At 32.4% G+C, this 20197-nt stretch overlaps 1 protein-coding gene across 1 annotated transcript in view; it reads left to right on the plus strand.

The window, feature by feature from the left end:
• The window catches only part of LOC139496781 (E-selectin-like), a 174083-nt gene that overhangs the window by 104885 nt on the left and 49001 nt on the right, over positions 1-20197 (plus strand). Inside the window, exon 4 of the mRNA XM_071285118.1 lies at positions 14919-15140. Coding sequence (XP_071141219.1) covers positions 14919-15140 — 222 coding nt within the window. The remainder of the gene's footprint in view (positions 1-14918; positions 15141-20197) is intronic.

Below are 20197 nucleotides of genomic sequence, written 5' to 3' on the forward strand. Positions count from 1 at the left end.
ATATTACAGTTCTTTTCAATTTAATTGATGTGATTGATCTTTTGATTTTGCCATTTGATTCGAGTTTTTCGTTCTTGAATTTTCCTTAGAGTTCAGTATTTTTCTGACTTCTTTTTTGTTGACAGCATGTTCAATCGTTATGAAGTGACATGACAACTTTCAAACTTTTTAAAGTTCACAGTTGAAAAAACATTTCAAAATAAAATTATGCTATTCAAAAGTTTCATTGTATTTTATAACATCACCTTTGAAGTTTTCGCATCCTTCCTACGCTATGTTCGTAAGACTTCAGACTTGTTTGCATGTAAGGTATAAGTCTGTTATAATATAAACCATTATGAGTTTAAGAAGAGAAAACGACAAAAAAGAGATGTTCCACTTTCATAAAGATGCAATTGTGGTATAAGTATTGAAAACACACTGTTATCTGCATATGGATATGCAATTTGATTGTATAGTCACAAACATTTATATGGTAGTTTCTGTACTTTTACTGGCTTACGTTACCTTGTACTATTTAAATTCTTACATAGCTTAACCGAACGCTTTTCATGATTTTGCTCCAATAAAGAAGGGGAGAATTTAATCCAATTATTTTTATTTTCAGACCTGGAATGTTATTCTTCATACGACAAAGGAGCTAGTTACAACGGAACTGTGGCTCAAACGAGACACGGAATAAAATGCTTAAACTGGGGAACAGTAACTAATAACTCACCACACTACTTCGAAAACCATAATTACTGTAGAAATCCGTACAACCTTTCACAACCATGGTGTTATACTGAAAAGACGAGTTTGGCCTACGACTTCTGTAATATTCCTACATGCGGTAACATTTAATCATACTTTCTCAAAACAGTCGATAATTTTATAGATAATGCATATTTTAAGAATTTTTTGATTATCTGACGTGTCTTTGAGACAATATCTGAAAAAGTCTATTTTTTGGCAATAAGAAAAGAAACCAAAAAAAAATGTCTTTAGACCCGCTATTTTGATAATAAAATTGAAGAACACACATTGTTGATCTAGGAACTGTTGTCTGAAATGCAAACAGTTGTTAAATGTGGTAACAATGACAATTTTAAATATGGTACAAAAAAGTTCAGTTCTTTCCTGTTACCAAAGTGAATCAATTTAAAAAAAAAAAAAAATTGGAATAAAGAATAAGTTTAGGACACTATTTGTTGTTCACTAGTATATCCTACAATACTTATCAAATTCCAGTTATTGATTTTAGTATTTGAAATACAAAAAGGTTTAGAAAAGGCTAAAATTATGTCTATAACATGAAATAATCTCGATTAACAGGACAACGGTAACAGGACAGAGTATGTAACAGGACAGAGTTACAAAAATGCTATATTTTGTAGTTTAAGAAAAATACATCATTTCAGATAACAGCAAATAATGTTATCTATCCTTTGAAACTGTATTTGCAAGATGAAAAATCTGCCTGTATTGGTAATGAAAAATTCTAAAATAAATTCCTTTCTATTACTATCGAATATAGTTGAGTTGCACAATGTTCTCTGCTGTCATCAAACGCAAAAAAAAACTTTTTTCTCCTTCCATATATTGTATATTATTTTGAAAATTATTAAATATGGTGATAATAACTTATAATAAATATAATGGCTGGCATACAGTAGAGTAACTTTTTGATTCATCAGTGAAATTGTCTTGAACATTCTTCCTTTTACTGATTCTGGTTATGCTGTTACTTTTTAGCAGGTAATATGACAGAACGTAACAGAAAGGAATTACGCAGTTTATTTTTTTCATTTACTCGAATTGTGTAAAAGTTTACTTCCATCTACATATAAAAAAGAAGATGCGGTATGATTGCCATTGAGTCAACTATTCACAAAAGACAAAATGACACAGAAAAACAGTACAACATAAGAACGAACTATAAAACGCAGTTGAAAAAGGCTTAACCCATCAGATGGACAAAAATACAAGTGGACGTGACCGGGTAATACCAATTTGGTAGGATAATATAAAAACACATGTACTGTTATAGTGCTGACAATGAAATATTCCCAGAAGGTACACACAAAGGCTGTAACAGGAGATAACAACAAAATTATTTTTTCTCCAAATTCTGAATTTGGGGAGTTCAAATTTTTTAAACTGGCTGTTATTCACCTAAATAAATGGAGTCATACAATCAGGAAATAATGCCAATCTCATTACATTACAAGAAATGAATTTTTGGTGTTTCAAACGTGTCCGCAGGTGGAAAAAAACAGCGGTAACAGGCGGGAAATTACCACTTGGGACATAATTTAAAATACCCTTCCGAGATCAAAAAGACCCCCTATAACATCTGCTAGGGGAAATCAAGCATGATGAAGGTTGGTAAGAAGGAAACTAATTGCAAACAATACAATCTAAAAAGAGAGTGATGACCATACAGGAGCATTTAAACAATAACTGTTCGAGATAGGCTAATCGCTACTGGTGGAATAAGCCCATTCCGGGGACCTTTGCCTACGAACAGACACAAAGTTGCCCGTATCCAATATAGTACTGAGCTCGCCAAAGTTGGAAATTAGCATCGTGAAGGAAGATCCATTGTTTCAATGGAATTCTGTTTATCTTCCTGAGCCCGATCGCAGCCCGAATTTGAACCATATCGAGCACATGTAGAACACTATTGGGCGTAAAGTGCACAAAAGGAGACCCCAGTTCAAACACATCATGGAATAAACAATACTCTTCTATAGGAATGATTGCTGCTACCTTAGCAATAAATAAGTCGACGTTTGGCAGGAACTAGAAGACGTTAAGATGCGGTTATCCGTTTAAATGGAGACTGCATACTAACTATTCATTCTTTGGCGTATATATTGTATAATAAGATTAACGGTACCAATTTTCTTGCACCAGATGCGCATTTCGACAATACATGTCTCTTCAGTGATGCTCGTGGCCAAAATATTTGAAATCCAAAGCTTATATAAAAAATGAAGAGCTATAATCCAAAAGGTCCAAAAAGTATAGCCAAATCCGTGAAAGGAATCAGAGCTTTGAATGAGGGAGATACATTCCTTAATTTATAATAATTTCTAATATTTTGTAACAAGTTGACTACAATGAAAGTTGTAAAATGCATTTTTTTGTACAAAAAACACTTCATTTTGTTATAAAATTTTGGTTAGATGAAACATTTTTTTTTATATATATTTTTGGTACGTTTTATACCAATGTTATCATTAATTACGTTTCATTGTTATTTTACAAATATTTAATCATATTCCATCCAAAATAAGAGGCTGATTTTTCAAGTTTTAAAAAATCAAAGTGTTGCAATACTTTTTACCATGTTTATATATTGCAATTGACATACATAAAATATCTCTTAAAATTCGTTGATTGATAAATTGGCGTGTGCTTGACAAACAGTTACAGGTATTTCATACAATATACAGGTCGACTGAGATCTAATGATAAGTTATAAATTTGTTACTCATTGGGTCCTACACGTAAACGATCTGATATGAATGCATGGAAATTGAAACTTCGACTGGGGAAAAGAGGATATGTTCGATAGGAAGAAAAATCATTAAGTCACCTACTAATTTAACATCCCATTTCTGAATGAAAATTGATAGTTTAGATGCTTGCTTGTAAAATGAAACAGTTGTAAACTGCATGTATTGAAATACCATATTGCAATACAAGTACATCATATTACATTTGTGTACAAAAATCAAACAAAATCAACCGTGGCACTTGAGCCCGACAAATAATTTCCAGTTCTTAAAAAAAAACGTGTTACTAGTATCGAGCCGATATTTATTGATTAAACTTAAGTGATATTTAAAAAAATGTTTTTCTAGTTCTATTTCAACAAATTAGATCACAAAAAAATAAAGAGTGTTTTTTCATTTGAATTTCAGTTTGGTGTTGCAATACTTTTTTCATGGGTATATATTACAATTTACAACTTCAGGTTGCTGCTCTTATGATATAGATAATGGAGTATGTGTCCGAGCGAGAACTTCTCTGTGTCCATTACTTTAGGAAAATGTATCCTAAACTCATATTAGAGGTTTACTAACATCTTACGAACGGACGACGAAACTCTACGAACGTATCGTTATGGAGCAGTAATTTTGTTATAATAAAATCCATGATAAATTTCTACCGATGCTGAAGTGTGTTTAAAAGTAAATAAACTCATCATAGATACCAGGACTAAATTTTGTATATACGCCAGACGCGCTTTTCGTCTACAATAGAGTGAGCTCGAAGCCAAAAAAGTTAAAAAGGCCAAATATAGTACGAAATTGAAGAGCATTGAGGACCAAAATTCCTGTAAGTTTAGCCACAGCACAGCTGAGGTAATATATGACTGAGGTAGAAAAGACTAAGTATTTCAAAAATTCTCAATTTTGTGAACAGTACATTTATAAATTTAACCATATCATACAATAACCATACAATTTAATATCATATTTGCAACCTTGCGTTTTATTGTTGTCATTAAACATTCGTGTTCCAATTTATTTTCTGTTGTTAACTGTTTCGTTTGTTAACAAGTCGTATATATGCGTTAAATTTTTTATCTCCCTTTTTCATTCAAAAAGAATATTTTTTTGTAATGTCTTTGATTTTTAAAAATCAACAAATCTAGTTTAAAATTGGTTGATTGATTGTTTGGTGTTTAACGTTCAATGGATAATATTCCACTCATTTATTTGCTAAATTAGCGTTTGGTTAACAGTCAGGATCCTACTTCGTCAAAATTGTCTCCCCATTACGCCAATTCATTTTCACAATCGTAGAAACTGAAGCCATTGTAGGGATGACGCGCTACCAATTTTGCTCTTGGAAACCGATAAATTTATCCACATTGCACCATTACGATCCTTATATGTCAGTTGTATTTTTAAAGACCAATGTATCAACTAGCAAATGAGCATTAGTAAATAATCTTGTCTGCATTGATTCAACTTAAATCTATTGTCTGATCAGTTGTCAGGTGGTATTTTCGAATATTCCTAAACATTTAAAAAAAGTTCTAATTAAATATTTCGTGGAAGGGCAGACTAGATTTCTTTTAGTGTATAAAGACTATAAACTATAGTTATCACACACAAAAAAATAGAATTTTTCGAAGATATGCATTTTCATCATCCAACTTGAAAGACTGTCGTCAAGTACTTTCAGTAAAAAAAAATAGCTATACGAACACACCTTCTCTGTTTTTGTGACTCATTAGATAGGTATTTCACTTGACCCATATATTCCATCTTATAGTACTGTGATTTTTTTGTGTTATAACGTCAACCTGTAGCTTTAATATATAAAAATGATAGAATCTGAAGCGAGACGATGTATGCAATATTCTTACTTTGTACGATATGAAGACAAAATACTCAACTCAAACACGCCCTAACATAAAAAGGTGCATTCGATTTTCTCTTTTCCATACAATTGTTACCCATTTTTTGGATTTTTTCCTTCAGTTACATAATGGAAGGGCAGACACGAAAATTACTGAACTAATAGATTGATATGTTTTCCGTCCGTGGTATTTTTTTCAAAAAAATCGGAGGTTATGCATTTTTGTCATCCAACTTGAAAGATACTTATGTCGTCGACTTGATATCTAATTGTTCTGCTTAGCTATGAACTAGATAAATTGAAAACTTATGCAAATGGTGTTTTTGAAATAAAACACCTCGTAATTGAGAAGAAAATTGCAATTTAGTTTGTTTCTGTTAACTTTTAAAACTTTTGTCACTATAGTTAACAATACAGTAAACATTTATCGCCTTCTCTAATAAAGAGCTTCGATTCTTTTGTTCTATTTCAACCTGGTTTCCGACTGTACAGGATTGAAAAGAGATTGAGATAACACAACTTTGATATATTTCATATATCCACAAGTCCCTTCTATGGGTCCAATTGGTCCAAGTTACGATGAGCTTTATTTTTTCGTCGGAGAGTATCTTGGATAAATAGTTCGTAGCACAGCTATCTTATTTTCAATATTTTTTGGGGAATCAGTTTCAGAAATTTAAAGGTGCACTCGATCTATCGTTAGAAATAATGTTTTGTGTGTTCTTGTTGAAAGTATGAGTGCTAAAGGCCTAACAAAACTGATACTCACATAGTTATCAAAATGTATATATTTCTTATAAATTACACCCTAACTGAAAAGACAAATTAGAAATATGAAGAAAAAAAAGACTTAAACACAGCACGTCATAGAAGCTCAACGAAAACAATAAACAAGAAAATAAAATAAATAATGTATATACCAATTATTATACTATAAAGGAAACATACACAAATAGAATAAGAAAGGCCATGAAAAAAAAATACAATATATAAGTGGTTTTTTTTCAAATATGTATTTCAATATTTTCCTTTATTTTTCTTGTTAAGTATTTATAGCAATATATCACTAAGAAGAGATCATTTCGATTAAGGGGTTGGGGTAAAGAAGATATCTCGGAACTTATTTGGATGTTTTCTTTTCAAATTTAAATCGAAAGACGTTCACTCCTAGATTAATTTTACCTCATGTCCGCGATTTTTTTTACCGTTAATCAGATTCTAGTTAAGGTTCAAAAAGATGCCTTTCCCCTTCCATTCAAATATCTACATTTACCTTTTCACATATATGTACTAAATAGCGATGTTGTCATCATGTTTATTAAAATTTCGTGTATCGTTGCTATTCTTTGACTAAATGTTATATATTCTTCGCGTACATTTATATATCAATTAGAACTTCAACTGTGTTGATTGAACCGTAAATTGCATATTATATAAAAGCAAATAAATATGATATGTATTCGATTCAAACTGGTTTTAAAAAATAAAGCATGCATATTTTACGTGTAACATACATTTCAAAAGGAAGAAGAGCACAACCGATAGCCCAATATTATAAGATAAATTACTGCTCCCTCTTTCCTCTTTACGGCAAGTTACGTCAAGTTAGGGCGATTTTCGTCCGTTCGTAAGATGTTGAGAAACTTTATTTGACATCTTACGAACGGACGAAACTCTACGAACGTATCGTTAAGGAGCAGTTATTTGGTTTTATAAAATCCACGATAAATTTGTACCGATATTGCAGTGTGTTGGAAGACAAAAGTTAACAATAATCTATTTGCAACCTTGCATTTTTTATTTTGTGATTAAAAATCGGTGTTCCAATCTATTTTCAGTTGTTGAACGTTACGTATTCTTAATATATACTAGTCAACAAAAGAAACGATACACGACTTTGAAATAAAATTTATCAAAAAGTGTTGAATATAAAACAAAATGAGTTACACTATTTTAAAAAGCTTTCATTTGCAATTATGCACATGTGATAATGAAAATCAAAACTTGTCGGAAAGTATCTAAATTCCGTGTAAACGATCATAGGGTGCATATTAGTTTTGCGGAAAGTTGAATAAAAAATCGACACATAATTTTCTAAGGCGGCCACACCAATTTGATTCCTTGTCCGACGGACCCGAAACAGATTTTTTTTATTTTTTTTATATTCCCGCTTCCCGCATCCGGAAATGTAATCATGTCCATTTCTCGCACCGTTTTTGTTGTTGTAAATAATCAAAAAGATATCAACATCTGTTTTTAAAATCACAGTCTAACCTGTATATATAACGATTTCAAACATAAAAGCACCCCACCACACCGTGTTAATATCTGTAAGAATATTTCTTTTAGCATGAAAAAAGCGGGAGTGCTCCAATATAAATTTAGAACAACGGAAATACCTTTTAAGAACAAAAAATTAGTTTCTTTCCCCTTACTTATATTCCCTATCAACAAATGTTCGTTGTTAGAATAAAGTACAAAGAACTTCTGAAGGATTTGCCTTCAACTGCAATTATATTATATGCTGGCGAAACAAAACTATCCATAGCCGCTGCATGTTTATGCACCTGTCCTGATTGATTCAGGGGCCTGTCGTTCAGCATCGTTTGTTGATGTTGTTCATTGGTATTTTCCCGTTCGGATATCATATTAGATTGTTGGTTTTCCTGTTCGAATTGTGTACGCTAATAATTTTGGGGTCCTTTTTAGCTTGCTGTTTTGGTCTGTATCAAAGCCCTGTGTAAAAGATCGTACTTGGACCTGTGTTTGCCCTTATCAGGTTGAGAACAACCCACCCTCAGACAAGGGGTAATTGTACTGATGCAGAAAAGAAAATAGAAATACCAACATGACCAAGGATTTGTTTAGTTCTGATATACATAATCTTTGACAACTTATAATTTTGTACTCAAAAAGAGGAGAGTTACATCATATTTTAAACAACTTTTTCTAAAAGAGTGGTCCACTTTAATATGTTGAATATTAATTATAAAACTGTTAAAGTAAATGTGTTAACATGGTTTAAGTCCAGGAATATTACAAAAATTCTTGGACATGTTATGACCATTTATTTTAATACCAGATAGATATATAGTTCTTTGAGAAAATATTAACCCTTTTGAACAAACAAATATTTTATAACTTATATTGATCCCTCATAAAACATGTAAAAGGGATAAATTTATAACATAAAAGGGTTGACCCCAAACTGAATATGACTTGGATGGAGAATTGTCTCATTGTCATACATAGACCAGATTTAATTATTTCTTGGTAAATAGGAAAACAATACTTCAGAAATCAAAAAAATGTCGAAGTACAAATGATAAATCAAGTTTTGTTATAGTTAAAACCAACTATTTTATGTTTACAAAAAAAAATTTAGTCGCTCGCCTCTACTTTTCAAGCTTCGCCTCAAAAATTTTCAAATTAAATATTTTTTTATTAAAATTTTCAAATCGCTCGCTCGCCCCAAATTTTGGAGTAAAAAAATCCGTAGAACAAGAAATTAAATTGGTGCGGCCAGTACTGAACAAATTTCAAATTTGTTAAAAAATATTCAATATGCTTATCAAGTTATGTTCATGTTGTAACCAAGGATTTGTATAGTTAGACTATTACACTATTTTGTCAATCGAAAATTAAGTGGTAATCAATAATAATTACATTTAAGAATGAATAAAGTCCGTTACAATAACAATATTGTCTATATGTGACAAAAATAAGAAAACAACTCGATACATGTGTACAAAAATTACGTTCCTATATCGTAAGTGACGAGTACAAAATGTAGAAGTAGTGGCGAGTAGTGCAAAGTCTCGCCTCGGAAGAGATTACGATAAACCGCGAGATTTTAACTATACAAATCCTTGTTGTAACTGATGGGTTGAAAGATTGTTCTTTCATTTTTTTGGGAAAAAAAGTGTTTTTTGAAATCTCCAAACATGCAAAAAAAAAAAAAATTTCGTCTTAAATCAATAGTTTAGATTTGAAAACAACACACAGTAAATTTGGCATCATTCGGATTAGTTTTAAGATTGTTACTGCTTTTTGAATATCTCTTAACACATACTGTCTATGGTTAATCAGTTGATAATGTATACATTTTTACGATTTCTCGTGGAGCCGAACTTTGCTTAACAATTAAACGAAGAAATTGTTTGATTTTTAAAAACAAATTGATGGCAAACACTGTTTTTACCTTCAAATGAGAGGTTGGTATCATGAGTTCTGTTTTTAAAATTGTCGTTTTTTGTCAATTTTGTAAAAAAAATTAAAAAAAATGCAAAAAAAACATCACGAAGGCAAAAAAAAAATTTTTTTAAACGGATTTATCTTTCCATGACGATTTAGTATTACTACCTTCAATATTGGTCCAATGAACGGAAAAACTGTATCCTTAATTTGAAAAAAAAGTCTTGTATCGTTTCTTTTGTTGACTAGTATATGTTGGGTTTCGTTTGTTTACATGTCGAATATATGCGTTCGATTTATCTCCCTTATCCATTTAATAAACATTGTCAGCTTGTTAAGTAGTTTAAAATAATCGGCGCGTCTGGTATGCATTTCATAAATGATTTGATTGCTTATTGGATGTTTAACATTCTGTTGCAAGTATTCCATGCTTGTCTCGGCGAGATTATTACTTGTAAATTGATTGAAAAGTGATTATGATAACACAAATTAAAATGTTTTCATTAAATATAACTCATAGGCGGGTCCTGTGGGCCCGGGGGATTTGTTGATTATATAAAAATCACTTAAACATGACTGAAGTCAGTCAGCTCCTCCTCATGAAAAGTTCTGGATCCGCCACTGTATAAGAATCCACACATCCTTAATAAATATGGGCCGAATAAATCTTTTTTTATTTTTGATATAGGATTTCGCTATATTTCTCTTTAAATGAACTTTATCTTATACTTAATAGAAATCTGAAATTAAATAATTGGGTCACCGTTCATTTACGCTCACAAACTGACTTCGAAAGAAGCATACATTTTTGTTTTTCTCCTTTTTTTCTGTTGAACTAATAGGAGAAATTGCGGTAATATCGAAATAAAATAAGAACAAAATTACAGAAATCGCTTAAGGTTTACAATTATTTAGTTCGTGTACAGAATATTCGAAAACAACAATAAAAAATATAGGTCACCGATGAGTTAAAAAGATTTTTCAATTTCAATGCAAAAAAAATGGCATTAAATATAAAAGGAGAACAACGACACAACATTAAAATGTAATGCGCAAAGAAACGGACTTAGCATTAACTTACACAAAATTCGATGAGCAAAAGACATATAACATCGAAACCAAGTACATGAATGTGAGATAGAAAGTATCATTTTTGGGAATAAACTACGGAAAAATAAAGTTGCACTCGATCAGTCGCAAATTTATAGAATTCTACTTTTACTTCTACCGGATAATGACCACAATCAACTAATTGAATATTTTGCCATGACTTCGGTGCGCATACGGACCCCTCCCGCTCCCTCCATACTTTAAAAGCCTCGACTGACGGCACTGACACTACCCCAGGAGGGAGACTGTTCCAATATTTGATGGTTCGTGGAAAAAAGAAAATTTCCGGTAATCATTTGATGCTGCTGGAATTTGGAAGCATCTGTTATGCATATTACTGGACAATCGTTTAGGTGGAATAAAAATTGTCACAGCAACTTTCTCGTTTACTATTTTAAAGAGCATGGTTAGTTTTGCATCTTTTCGTCTTTGTTCGAGTTATCTTCATTCTAGGTGGTTTAGCATCTTGCTTACACTTGAGTGCTTTTGGTGTTTATTCATCACATAACGTGATGCACGTCTCTAGACCATCTCTATTCGGTCTATTCCTATTTTGTTGTATGGATCCCATACAGGACTGGCGTATTCTGTTATTGGTCAAACAAGTGTTTTGTACGCACTTTCCTTTACAGACGTTGCTCCGATGTTCAGGTTTCGTTTTAGGAAGCCGATTGTTCTATTGGCTTTGTTGCAGATGTTGTTAACATGGTCATTCAATTTCATTTCGCACGTGAATGTGCAGCCTAAGTATTTTGCGCTTTTGACAGGTTCTAAAGTGTGACCATGTAGTTTGTATGATGTTAAAATGGTGTTGTTTTTCCGGCTGATGGTGAGTACATTTCACTTGTCTGGGTGGAAGGCCATTTTCCATTTGGTTTCCCATATTGCCAATTTATATAGATCTTTTGTAGGTCGTTGGAATCTTTGTCGTTTGATATTGGAAGGTAGGCTATGGTGTCATCAGCAAATAGGCAAATAGTAGATTTATTTCCATCTGTTTTGTGTATTCTTGTTGAAAGTATGAGGGATACAGAATATATCGTCGTTGACATATATTGTAATTATCGAAACAAATAATGTGATTTTTTATTGATTTAATCGCTACAATAAACGGACGTTATGTGAGATGATTGTTATAATGCAAAACTTTCTACACAATTTTAAAACAAGACAGATTGAAAAGAGGGAGGGACGAAAGATACCAAAGGGACAGTCAAACTTATAAATCTAAAACAAACTGACAACGCCAAGTCCAAAAATGAAAAATACCAACAGAAAAACTATAGCACTCATGACACAACATAGAAAACAAAAGAACAAACAACACGAACCCCACCAAAAATAGGGTTGATCTCAGGTGCTCCGGAAGGGTAAGCAGATCCTGCTCCACATGATTTCAACTTCACCATTTCGAACTCTTGGTTTAATAGCTTCCTTGTGATCAGGAACCCTCTATCAAGAAAATCATGATAGGAAATGCAAGCACGGGAATATCGTATCATTTGGGAGATATATACCCCGTATGCAGGTGCTTCTGGAATGTTGCTACTTAGAAATGGAAAGTTCACAATTGGAAAGCTGAAATCATCTCTTTTGTCGTAAAGTTTTGTTTTCAACCGACCCTCATTGTCAATTTCTAGATGTTAGTCAAAATATGAAGCCGACTTAACTGTATCTGTAGTATCCTTTATCTCTAGTTCACTGGGATAGATGCGTTCCACATAGTAACCAAATTTTGAATTGTTTAAGGAAAGAACATCATCTTTATAGCGGAAAGTAGAGTTTAAAGATTTTGCTAACTTCTTATCTTTCTTCCTAAGAAGTTCCTGCATGAAGTCAGCCTCATAATAATAAAGAAAGAAGTCGGCAAGTAGGGGGGCACAGTTTGTTCCCATTGAAATTAAAACATTCGTATGAATCATCTTGGAAATCTTATTTATCATTATATATTTTTACTTAAGTTTTATTCATCATGTTGAAAATACTTTAAAATCATAGTTATTATTTTTAAAAATATAGTATTTCAAGGTATCGTTGGATTTTTTAGAAAATGTATATATATTTTGTGCAATGTGTCTCATAAGCCAAATGATATGGCTGGGTATTGATTGTTCTATGTATGTTTTAATATTGTTTTATGATATGTATGTAAATCAATATGTGACACAATAATAAAATAAATTATTATTTTATCAACACTGTATTTGAAGATCTTAGAAATGATACTTTAACCTATGCATATTTTCGTCTTTCGTGTTAAATGTATCACGATTTTTCTCTATTTTCGCACAAGATCTTAGCTTTTTAAATCTTTTAATACCTTTTACTCGACTATAAAATGGCCAAATGACAATTTTTTTTTCATTTTTTAAGGAATAAAATGCACGTACTTTAAAAATAGTGCGGTGACAGAATTGGAAAAAGTCGATTACTAAAAGAGTTTAATTTCACTTTATGGTATACGGTTAAAAATTGGCCCAATCCTAGAAAAATGATTTAACTTGAATTTAAGATTGGTTGTGAAAAGTCGTTTGATGCAGTTTATTTTTTTTTATCTAAGCACTTAGTCAGCAAATTGAACTTGAAATTCAGATCGTTAGTGGGGCATGCTTTTGTGTTTTTATTCAAAATCTGCCGACGCATATCTTTCTTTTTTGTTTAATTCAATCATCAGAAACAATGCCCTATGCATTAGGTGAAAAGGATAATCGTAAAAGCCTTTTGATTACCAATTATGAAGCCAAAAAAAATACTATCAACGGGACATTTTGTGTTTTACCTGATTCCAACAATATACAATAAAGCGATAATGAATGGATTATATCTATTTTCTTTAAAGTAATAAAACTTAAATTGCAATTTTTCTTTCCATGTACTTTTTGGCCTTGAATGTTTGTCCCTTATATTTTATTAACTGTGCATTTGCATTCAGAACGATATATATGCCAACGACGATTGTTGGTATTTTTATCTAAAAAAATTAGCAGAAGATGGGATTGTTTTTTCCCAAAACCTAATTCAAAGATTGAATATTAAATAGAAATGTAAAATAATAAAGATTACCAAAAACACAAATATTAAACGAATTAAGTTGCAGATATTTAATTGATCTTTTTTTTTATTTTTTGTAAAAAAAGTCTTAAGAATGTATTTCACTGCAGTGACTCGAATGTCTTTAAGGTTAATGTGGACCTTTTGGCTAAATTGACGTTTTTTTCAACCTCACAATTTACTCCGACAAATCTCTGTACCTCGAAAAGTTTTAAGGCATAGCTTGCCCTAGATAAATAGAAATCAAATGCATTGTATACTTATTTAGACATTTCTTAACTTCAATGGATTTTGCTGTGCATTTTTTTTTTCGTCCCTATAGAAGATGATAAAATTAACAAACGGTTGAGTTTTTCTTGATATAGTCCACTCCGGTACACAGTTTGAATCACCAATTATTGTCAGGTATCTCTTATCATAATACCATAATTTCTAACACAATTGATAAAAACAAATAGTTTAAAACTTGATTCACCACTTGCACTTTGGCATTTCCAACTGCCGAGGTGTTGTTCTTTTTCCATGTTCACCGATACATGTAATACCTACTTTTCAAATGCATCTCATGTATGACTTCTTGTATTACTGTAAGTTTCTGAGAACATCAGAAATTGACCTTAATAGTTTATTAACTATTTAAATGATCTTGATTGAATTGTCGTATATGTCTTTCCTCCCTCACTGGACATGATTTATAACTAAATCCATGGCGGGTGTCTTCCAAGAAGCAGGAACTTTCGGGACACATGTGTGCACTTCCTGCTTTTTTGCGTTAGGGCTATTCGTTGATGTTTCTATATTTTATTTTTGTTATGTTATAATATGTTGTTTGTCTGTATCTCCGTCGTTTTTTGGTGTTCTCGTACATGTTCAATGTCATTTGGTTACTTTGTATATAAATAAATTGTGGTATTAGTGCCAGTGAGACAATTTGCCATCAGAGTCATAATGTTTATACAGTTAACAATTTCAAACAGATCAAATTACGGCCTTTAACACCCGTGTCAACCATATCTGGTCTTTGTTTGTCTACATTGACGTTTTCTGATTGTCCGTTTATTGATTCCGATGGCCACGGATATGTATCAATTGTTGTCAACACCGAGTTTTTAACAGGTTTGAGAACACATTGTTAAATCCTATCCCTTTCTTAAACAATCATTACAAGTATTTCAGTTCTATTCTATTAAAACCAATTTCAGGCTGCAGACAGTCGACAGACGATCTACTTTACCATGGAAACATAGGTGTCACAAGAAATGGACATGCTTGTTATGCCTGGGAAGGATACAAACGTCTCCCAGCATCAAATGACGGATTCTGCAGGACACCAGAAGGTGATGGTGACAATGATGGCGGCCCTTGGTGCTACATTAGTAAAACCCCGCATAGTTGGGATAGATGTAATGTTCCAGTGTGCAATGGTAAGTTGCAGAATATCAATATGACAAAACATTCTTTTCACATATAATAATAGTTAATACCTTTAGATCTTAACAAAACGCAAATAAACCTGACATGTGTAACCCCGGTACATTATCTATGTATGTGCCTGTCCCAAGTCAAGAGCCTGTAATTCAGTGGTTGTCGTTTGTTTATGTGTTACATATTTGTTTTGCGTTCATTTTTTTACATTAATAAGGCCGTTAGTTTTCTCGTTTGCATTGTTTTACATTGTCTTATCGGGGCCTTTAATAGCTGACTATGGCGCATGGGCTTTGCTCATTGTTGACGGTCGAACGGTTACCTATAGTTGGTAATGTTTGTGTCATTTTGGTCTTTTGTGGATAGTTGTCTCATTGGCAATAATACCACATCTTCTTTTTTATAATTGAAAATTATTCGGGAAAATTAAGTATTTGGAAATGTTTGAACAATGTTGGATTCAACTAAATATCATTTAATGAAACATCAATCCGGCGTATATTTTAGACAATTTATGAATGTTTACGTCAAAGTGATTGCAAAATCAAACAAAAAGAAAGTATTCGGAATAGACAAACCAGACCGTTAATTTCAAAGATTTTAAATTACTTTTAATAATCGAATTTCCCTTTCTATAATTATTCTTTGATCATGATGAAGATGTGGATAAATGTTAATACGTCCGTTTGCTAGACTTATTATGGTTTATTGTTATCCGTCTGCCCGTCCGTCGTCCGCATGTTGTAAAATAATCCCAAAACGCTTTAACCAATTTGCATGAAGCTTGTCGAATTTTTTATATCTATTGACGTTAGTTCCCTTTCGTTTTTTTATAATTTTTTTATAATTTTTATAATTTAATTCTCCGAGTTGAGGTTTAATTTATATAAAAAATGGGATTTTCCTATGCTTAACTTTGATTAGTTTTCATGAAACATTGGGGACTGATTTATTCCTATTGGTGCCAGCCATTCCTCAAGGCTCAGTACTAGCCAAGGAGAGATCCTTACAAATGTTTAATTCTTTCATATTACTACTTTAACATGCAAGAGGGAAATACATTGACATGAGGTCCGCTTAATTTTTTTTTTATAAATTTCTGATACTAGTATGTCATTAACTGTAGGAGGAAAAAAGCGACGGGAGTATCATGCGCTCAATGCGCAGCTGTTTATTCTGAAATATAATGTGCTTTCGTATTATCTACACTTTAAAATGAGAATGTCCCACATAGTGCGTCATTCCGTCAACAATAAACTAATTATGCCATTGTGTCCAATGGCGGCCGGTTAGAAACAAGTAATAACTTTATTTGAAGTCCTAGTGTTAAAACTGAGGGTTCCTATTTCATCACTTATTTTTATAAATTCGAGTTACCAACTCGTCATCACATTCCTCCGTTTCAACTATCTTACGCAACCCTTGTTTTGAGTTATTGATTCTTTTCGGGCAAATGCTTCATATTCAACCCCGAAGCGTATACAATTATCATTGGTTCCCTTTAAAAAAATAGAAAGCTGAATATGGAGTCATATAATGCCCGTGAAAACAGCCTTTTACAAACTTCAAACATATTTTCTTGGTGCACTGGTTTGAACCGAGCTCATATGCTTAGGTATGATCATCCTTATTCTACAAAAGTCATAATGTCTGGTAAGACCAGTTTTTGTCTGAACTTGCATGAGTTTTTACTCGACATTCTTAATTTGATTTGTCTGAACAGATTTTAAAAATTCTTGACATAGAATGAATTGTTTATAATACTTGTTATACTATAATATTTTTTTTATCATAACCCGCCCTTTTTTCGGATTACAATTTGTGTATTGCTTTAATAACTTCTTCATCAGTAATTTCAGAATCTAAAAAGTCAACGTGGGATTCACTTGTTTGTAAATTATTTAGTAAGTCTAATACTTCGTTGCAGATATCTGGTTGGCTGTACTCAATAATAGTTTCAAAATGGTTAAACAGTACATCATTGTCTACTACACAGCGTGGTTAAGTCTTAGGTTTTATGGTTAACCAACATTGCTTAGAATCCGTTTTGGCAGTTGCACTTAATTCAATTCCTTTGCGACGCGTGAACCTTGCTTAGGTTTGTCGTTTCGCTTTGTTAAATGAATTCCTAGATGAAATATAAAATTGTCTGTTAATATCTGTCAATTGACGCAGAAAAGTGTTCCGAAATTTATGAAAAATCTCTCGTTCATTAGAGCACTGTTCATCAAACAATTCATTATTTTTACGAATGTTATTCTCATTTTCATTTATCAAAACTGATCTTCCGAAAACTTCAAAAGCACTGTTTTAAAGTATTTGAGTTATCTCCCTTATCGAATCATTGACCTCGTCCAAGGTAGATATATCATTCACTAGTGAAAGCAATATGTCTTGTTGATTATGTAGTAATTGGATATACTCAATGTTTTATTGTTATCACATTTAATATGCGTGTGAACTTTTGTTATATTGTGACGGACTGATACTTACTCATATCGTGGGATATCTCTAGTGCCAAATATCGCTAAAATATTTGTAAAACTGCTTGAGAACGAACTTACAAATTTGAGACCCAATTTTCCGAATCACCAGCAAGTTGCTTATCAAAAACAATTGAGTAGCATGAATGCATCATACAATTTACAAGAAGTTAAATTTCATCACATTGAAAAAGGTGGACCCGTCAAAATCAGTCTATTAGACAGTACTAAGGCGTTTGACACTGTCCCACACGACGGCTTGCACATCAAATTATACGAATATGGCATTCCCGCAAAATTAAGGTGTCTTCTTGATAATTTGTATTCTGATCTCACGAGTGCGGTATTATCTGGTGGAAAGTTGTCAAATTGGTTCAAGTTACATCGTTAGGCAAGCAAGTTTACTTTCAGCAAAACTGTACTTAATTTTTATCAACGACCTCATTGACAAATTAGAGTCCAGCCAACAAGGTGCTTTTATACATAACCCCAACGCCAGCATGCCTGTTCAAGCTGACGATATTTGAATAATCGCAACTGATCGCCAATCTTCACAAGTTATGGTCAAAATTTGCGAAGAGTACAGCATCCGTTGGAGCTTTGCGTTCTCAGCAGGAAAAAGTCAGCTCTTACATTTTGGTAAACCTACAACTGGAACCGATGTGCTTCTATATAATGAACCAATATCGACAGTTAAGATGGCGAAACATTGTGGAATTAATCTTTATACGTGCCTTAAGACGATGGATCGTACAATAGACGTTTGCAGAAAACTGCGTGCAACCTTCATATCTTTAATCCGTCTAGGTGTTCATCCAGCTATTTTAAACCCTATTGTTTATTCAAAATTCGTAAAACAAGTGTGTTATCCGAAGACTTTGTACGGATGTGAACTATGGGGCAAACTTACTTTTACTGAATGGTTAATGTTGGAAAGAACTCTGCACTACATTTGCAAAAATATTCAAGGTGTACCAAGGCGCACACGAAGTAATATGTGCCTTCCGATGATCGGTTGGTTTAGCATCGAAAGTTATGTGGACGAAAATAAACTTCTTTTCTGCGAGAGTATAGCTTTCCGTAAATTAATTTATAGAGTTAACGACTTTAATACAACGACAGAAGCCATTCAAATTTGGGATTCACTGTTGACATTATAAACATATTGAAGAAGTATGAGTTATCAACATATTTTAACGATTTCTGTGAAACCGGACTTTTTCCAACACCTCTAATATGGAAACGCATTATCAAAACTGCAGTGGCCGCTTTCGAAATTGATAATTGGACAAGACGTATTAACATTGATGAAGATGTTGTTGCTTTTAAAATTATCAAAAAAGATTATACACCTCACCCGTCACGGACTTTAGCATTGAAGCGTCCTAACCTAAGAAAACAAGCACACTACTTAATTTCTGTTTGCTGTTTAATAAAAGACAATGACAATAGGCAATACATTCTATGTGGCAGATGTGGTAAAATGTTTTTAGATCCAATAGTTCACGCTATTTCTTCGTGTGACTATCTTGACAAAACACGTGAGAACTTTTGGTGTGAAATTAAAAACATCGATCCAATTACTTTTAGTATCTTCCTATCAAACATGTCTGATGAAGGACTATTTTATTATTTAATTTCTTGCAATTCGGACAGTTTTCTACTAGAAACCGACCAACTAGAGACATTCCAAGCTATATGCGTTTGATATATCCATAAATTTGGGACTCTACTACAATATTAATATAACTGTAATATTTGTTACTGACAATTACTCACTTCCACTGACCATGACATTTTCTGATTTAATTTAATTTGCTTATGTTGTTCAATAGTTTAATTATTATGTTTATCATGTTCATTATTTTCACTCTCCTCCTGGAGGCAATAAAGAATATATATATAGTGGTGAGTGGACTGACAACTCGTTCAACTGTAACACTTCAAAATTACGAATTAACTCGTAATCACAAAGAGAAAGAAGTAAATAATCATTAAAACTTCTTCCGTTAGATGTACAGAAAGTGCAATTACCGTGGTTGTCGTTTACGAGTCTTCCATTGGCTGCCGTGAGACCAGTGTCATACCACATCTGCAAAAGTTTACGACCAAAAGAATGGACGAATTTGTCCATAGAGCACCTATTTGAAATGATAGGGTTTCGCACCTGCTCAACACACTCAACATATTTGTCTAAATCATCATTAGTCAAAACGTCGTTTGCTTCACCTATACGACTATTCAAATCTCCGCAAAAAAATACAGTACCCTTTTCTTTTAAATCTCAATTACTTCATAAAAATCATGTTGACATTTTTGATAAAAAATAGATTTTTCATGAGGAACATACGACAAAGTCATATAAATATCATTATTAATAGCAAAAAATCTCTTTTTAGTTTGATTACAACAATTCCATAGTTCAATTCTCTTTCAATAGAAATACCATCACACTGGAATTTTTTACAAAAAAAACAGCTATATTTCCTCATTTCTATTACATATATATTTACAACCGTTAATACAAGAAATCATGAATATTAATGAAGTTATTTTCTTTTTAACCAAGTTTC

Source organism: Mytilus edulis, chromosome 1, assembly GCF_963676685.1.
Source record: "Mytilus edulis chromosome 1, xbMytEdul2.2, whole genome shotgun sequence".
Taxonomy (NCBI): Eukaryota; Metazoa; Mollusca; class Bivalvia; order Mytilida; family Mytilidae; genus Mytilus; species Mytilus edulis.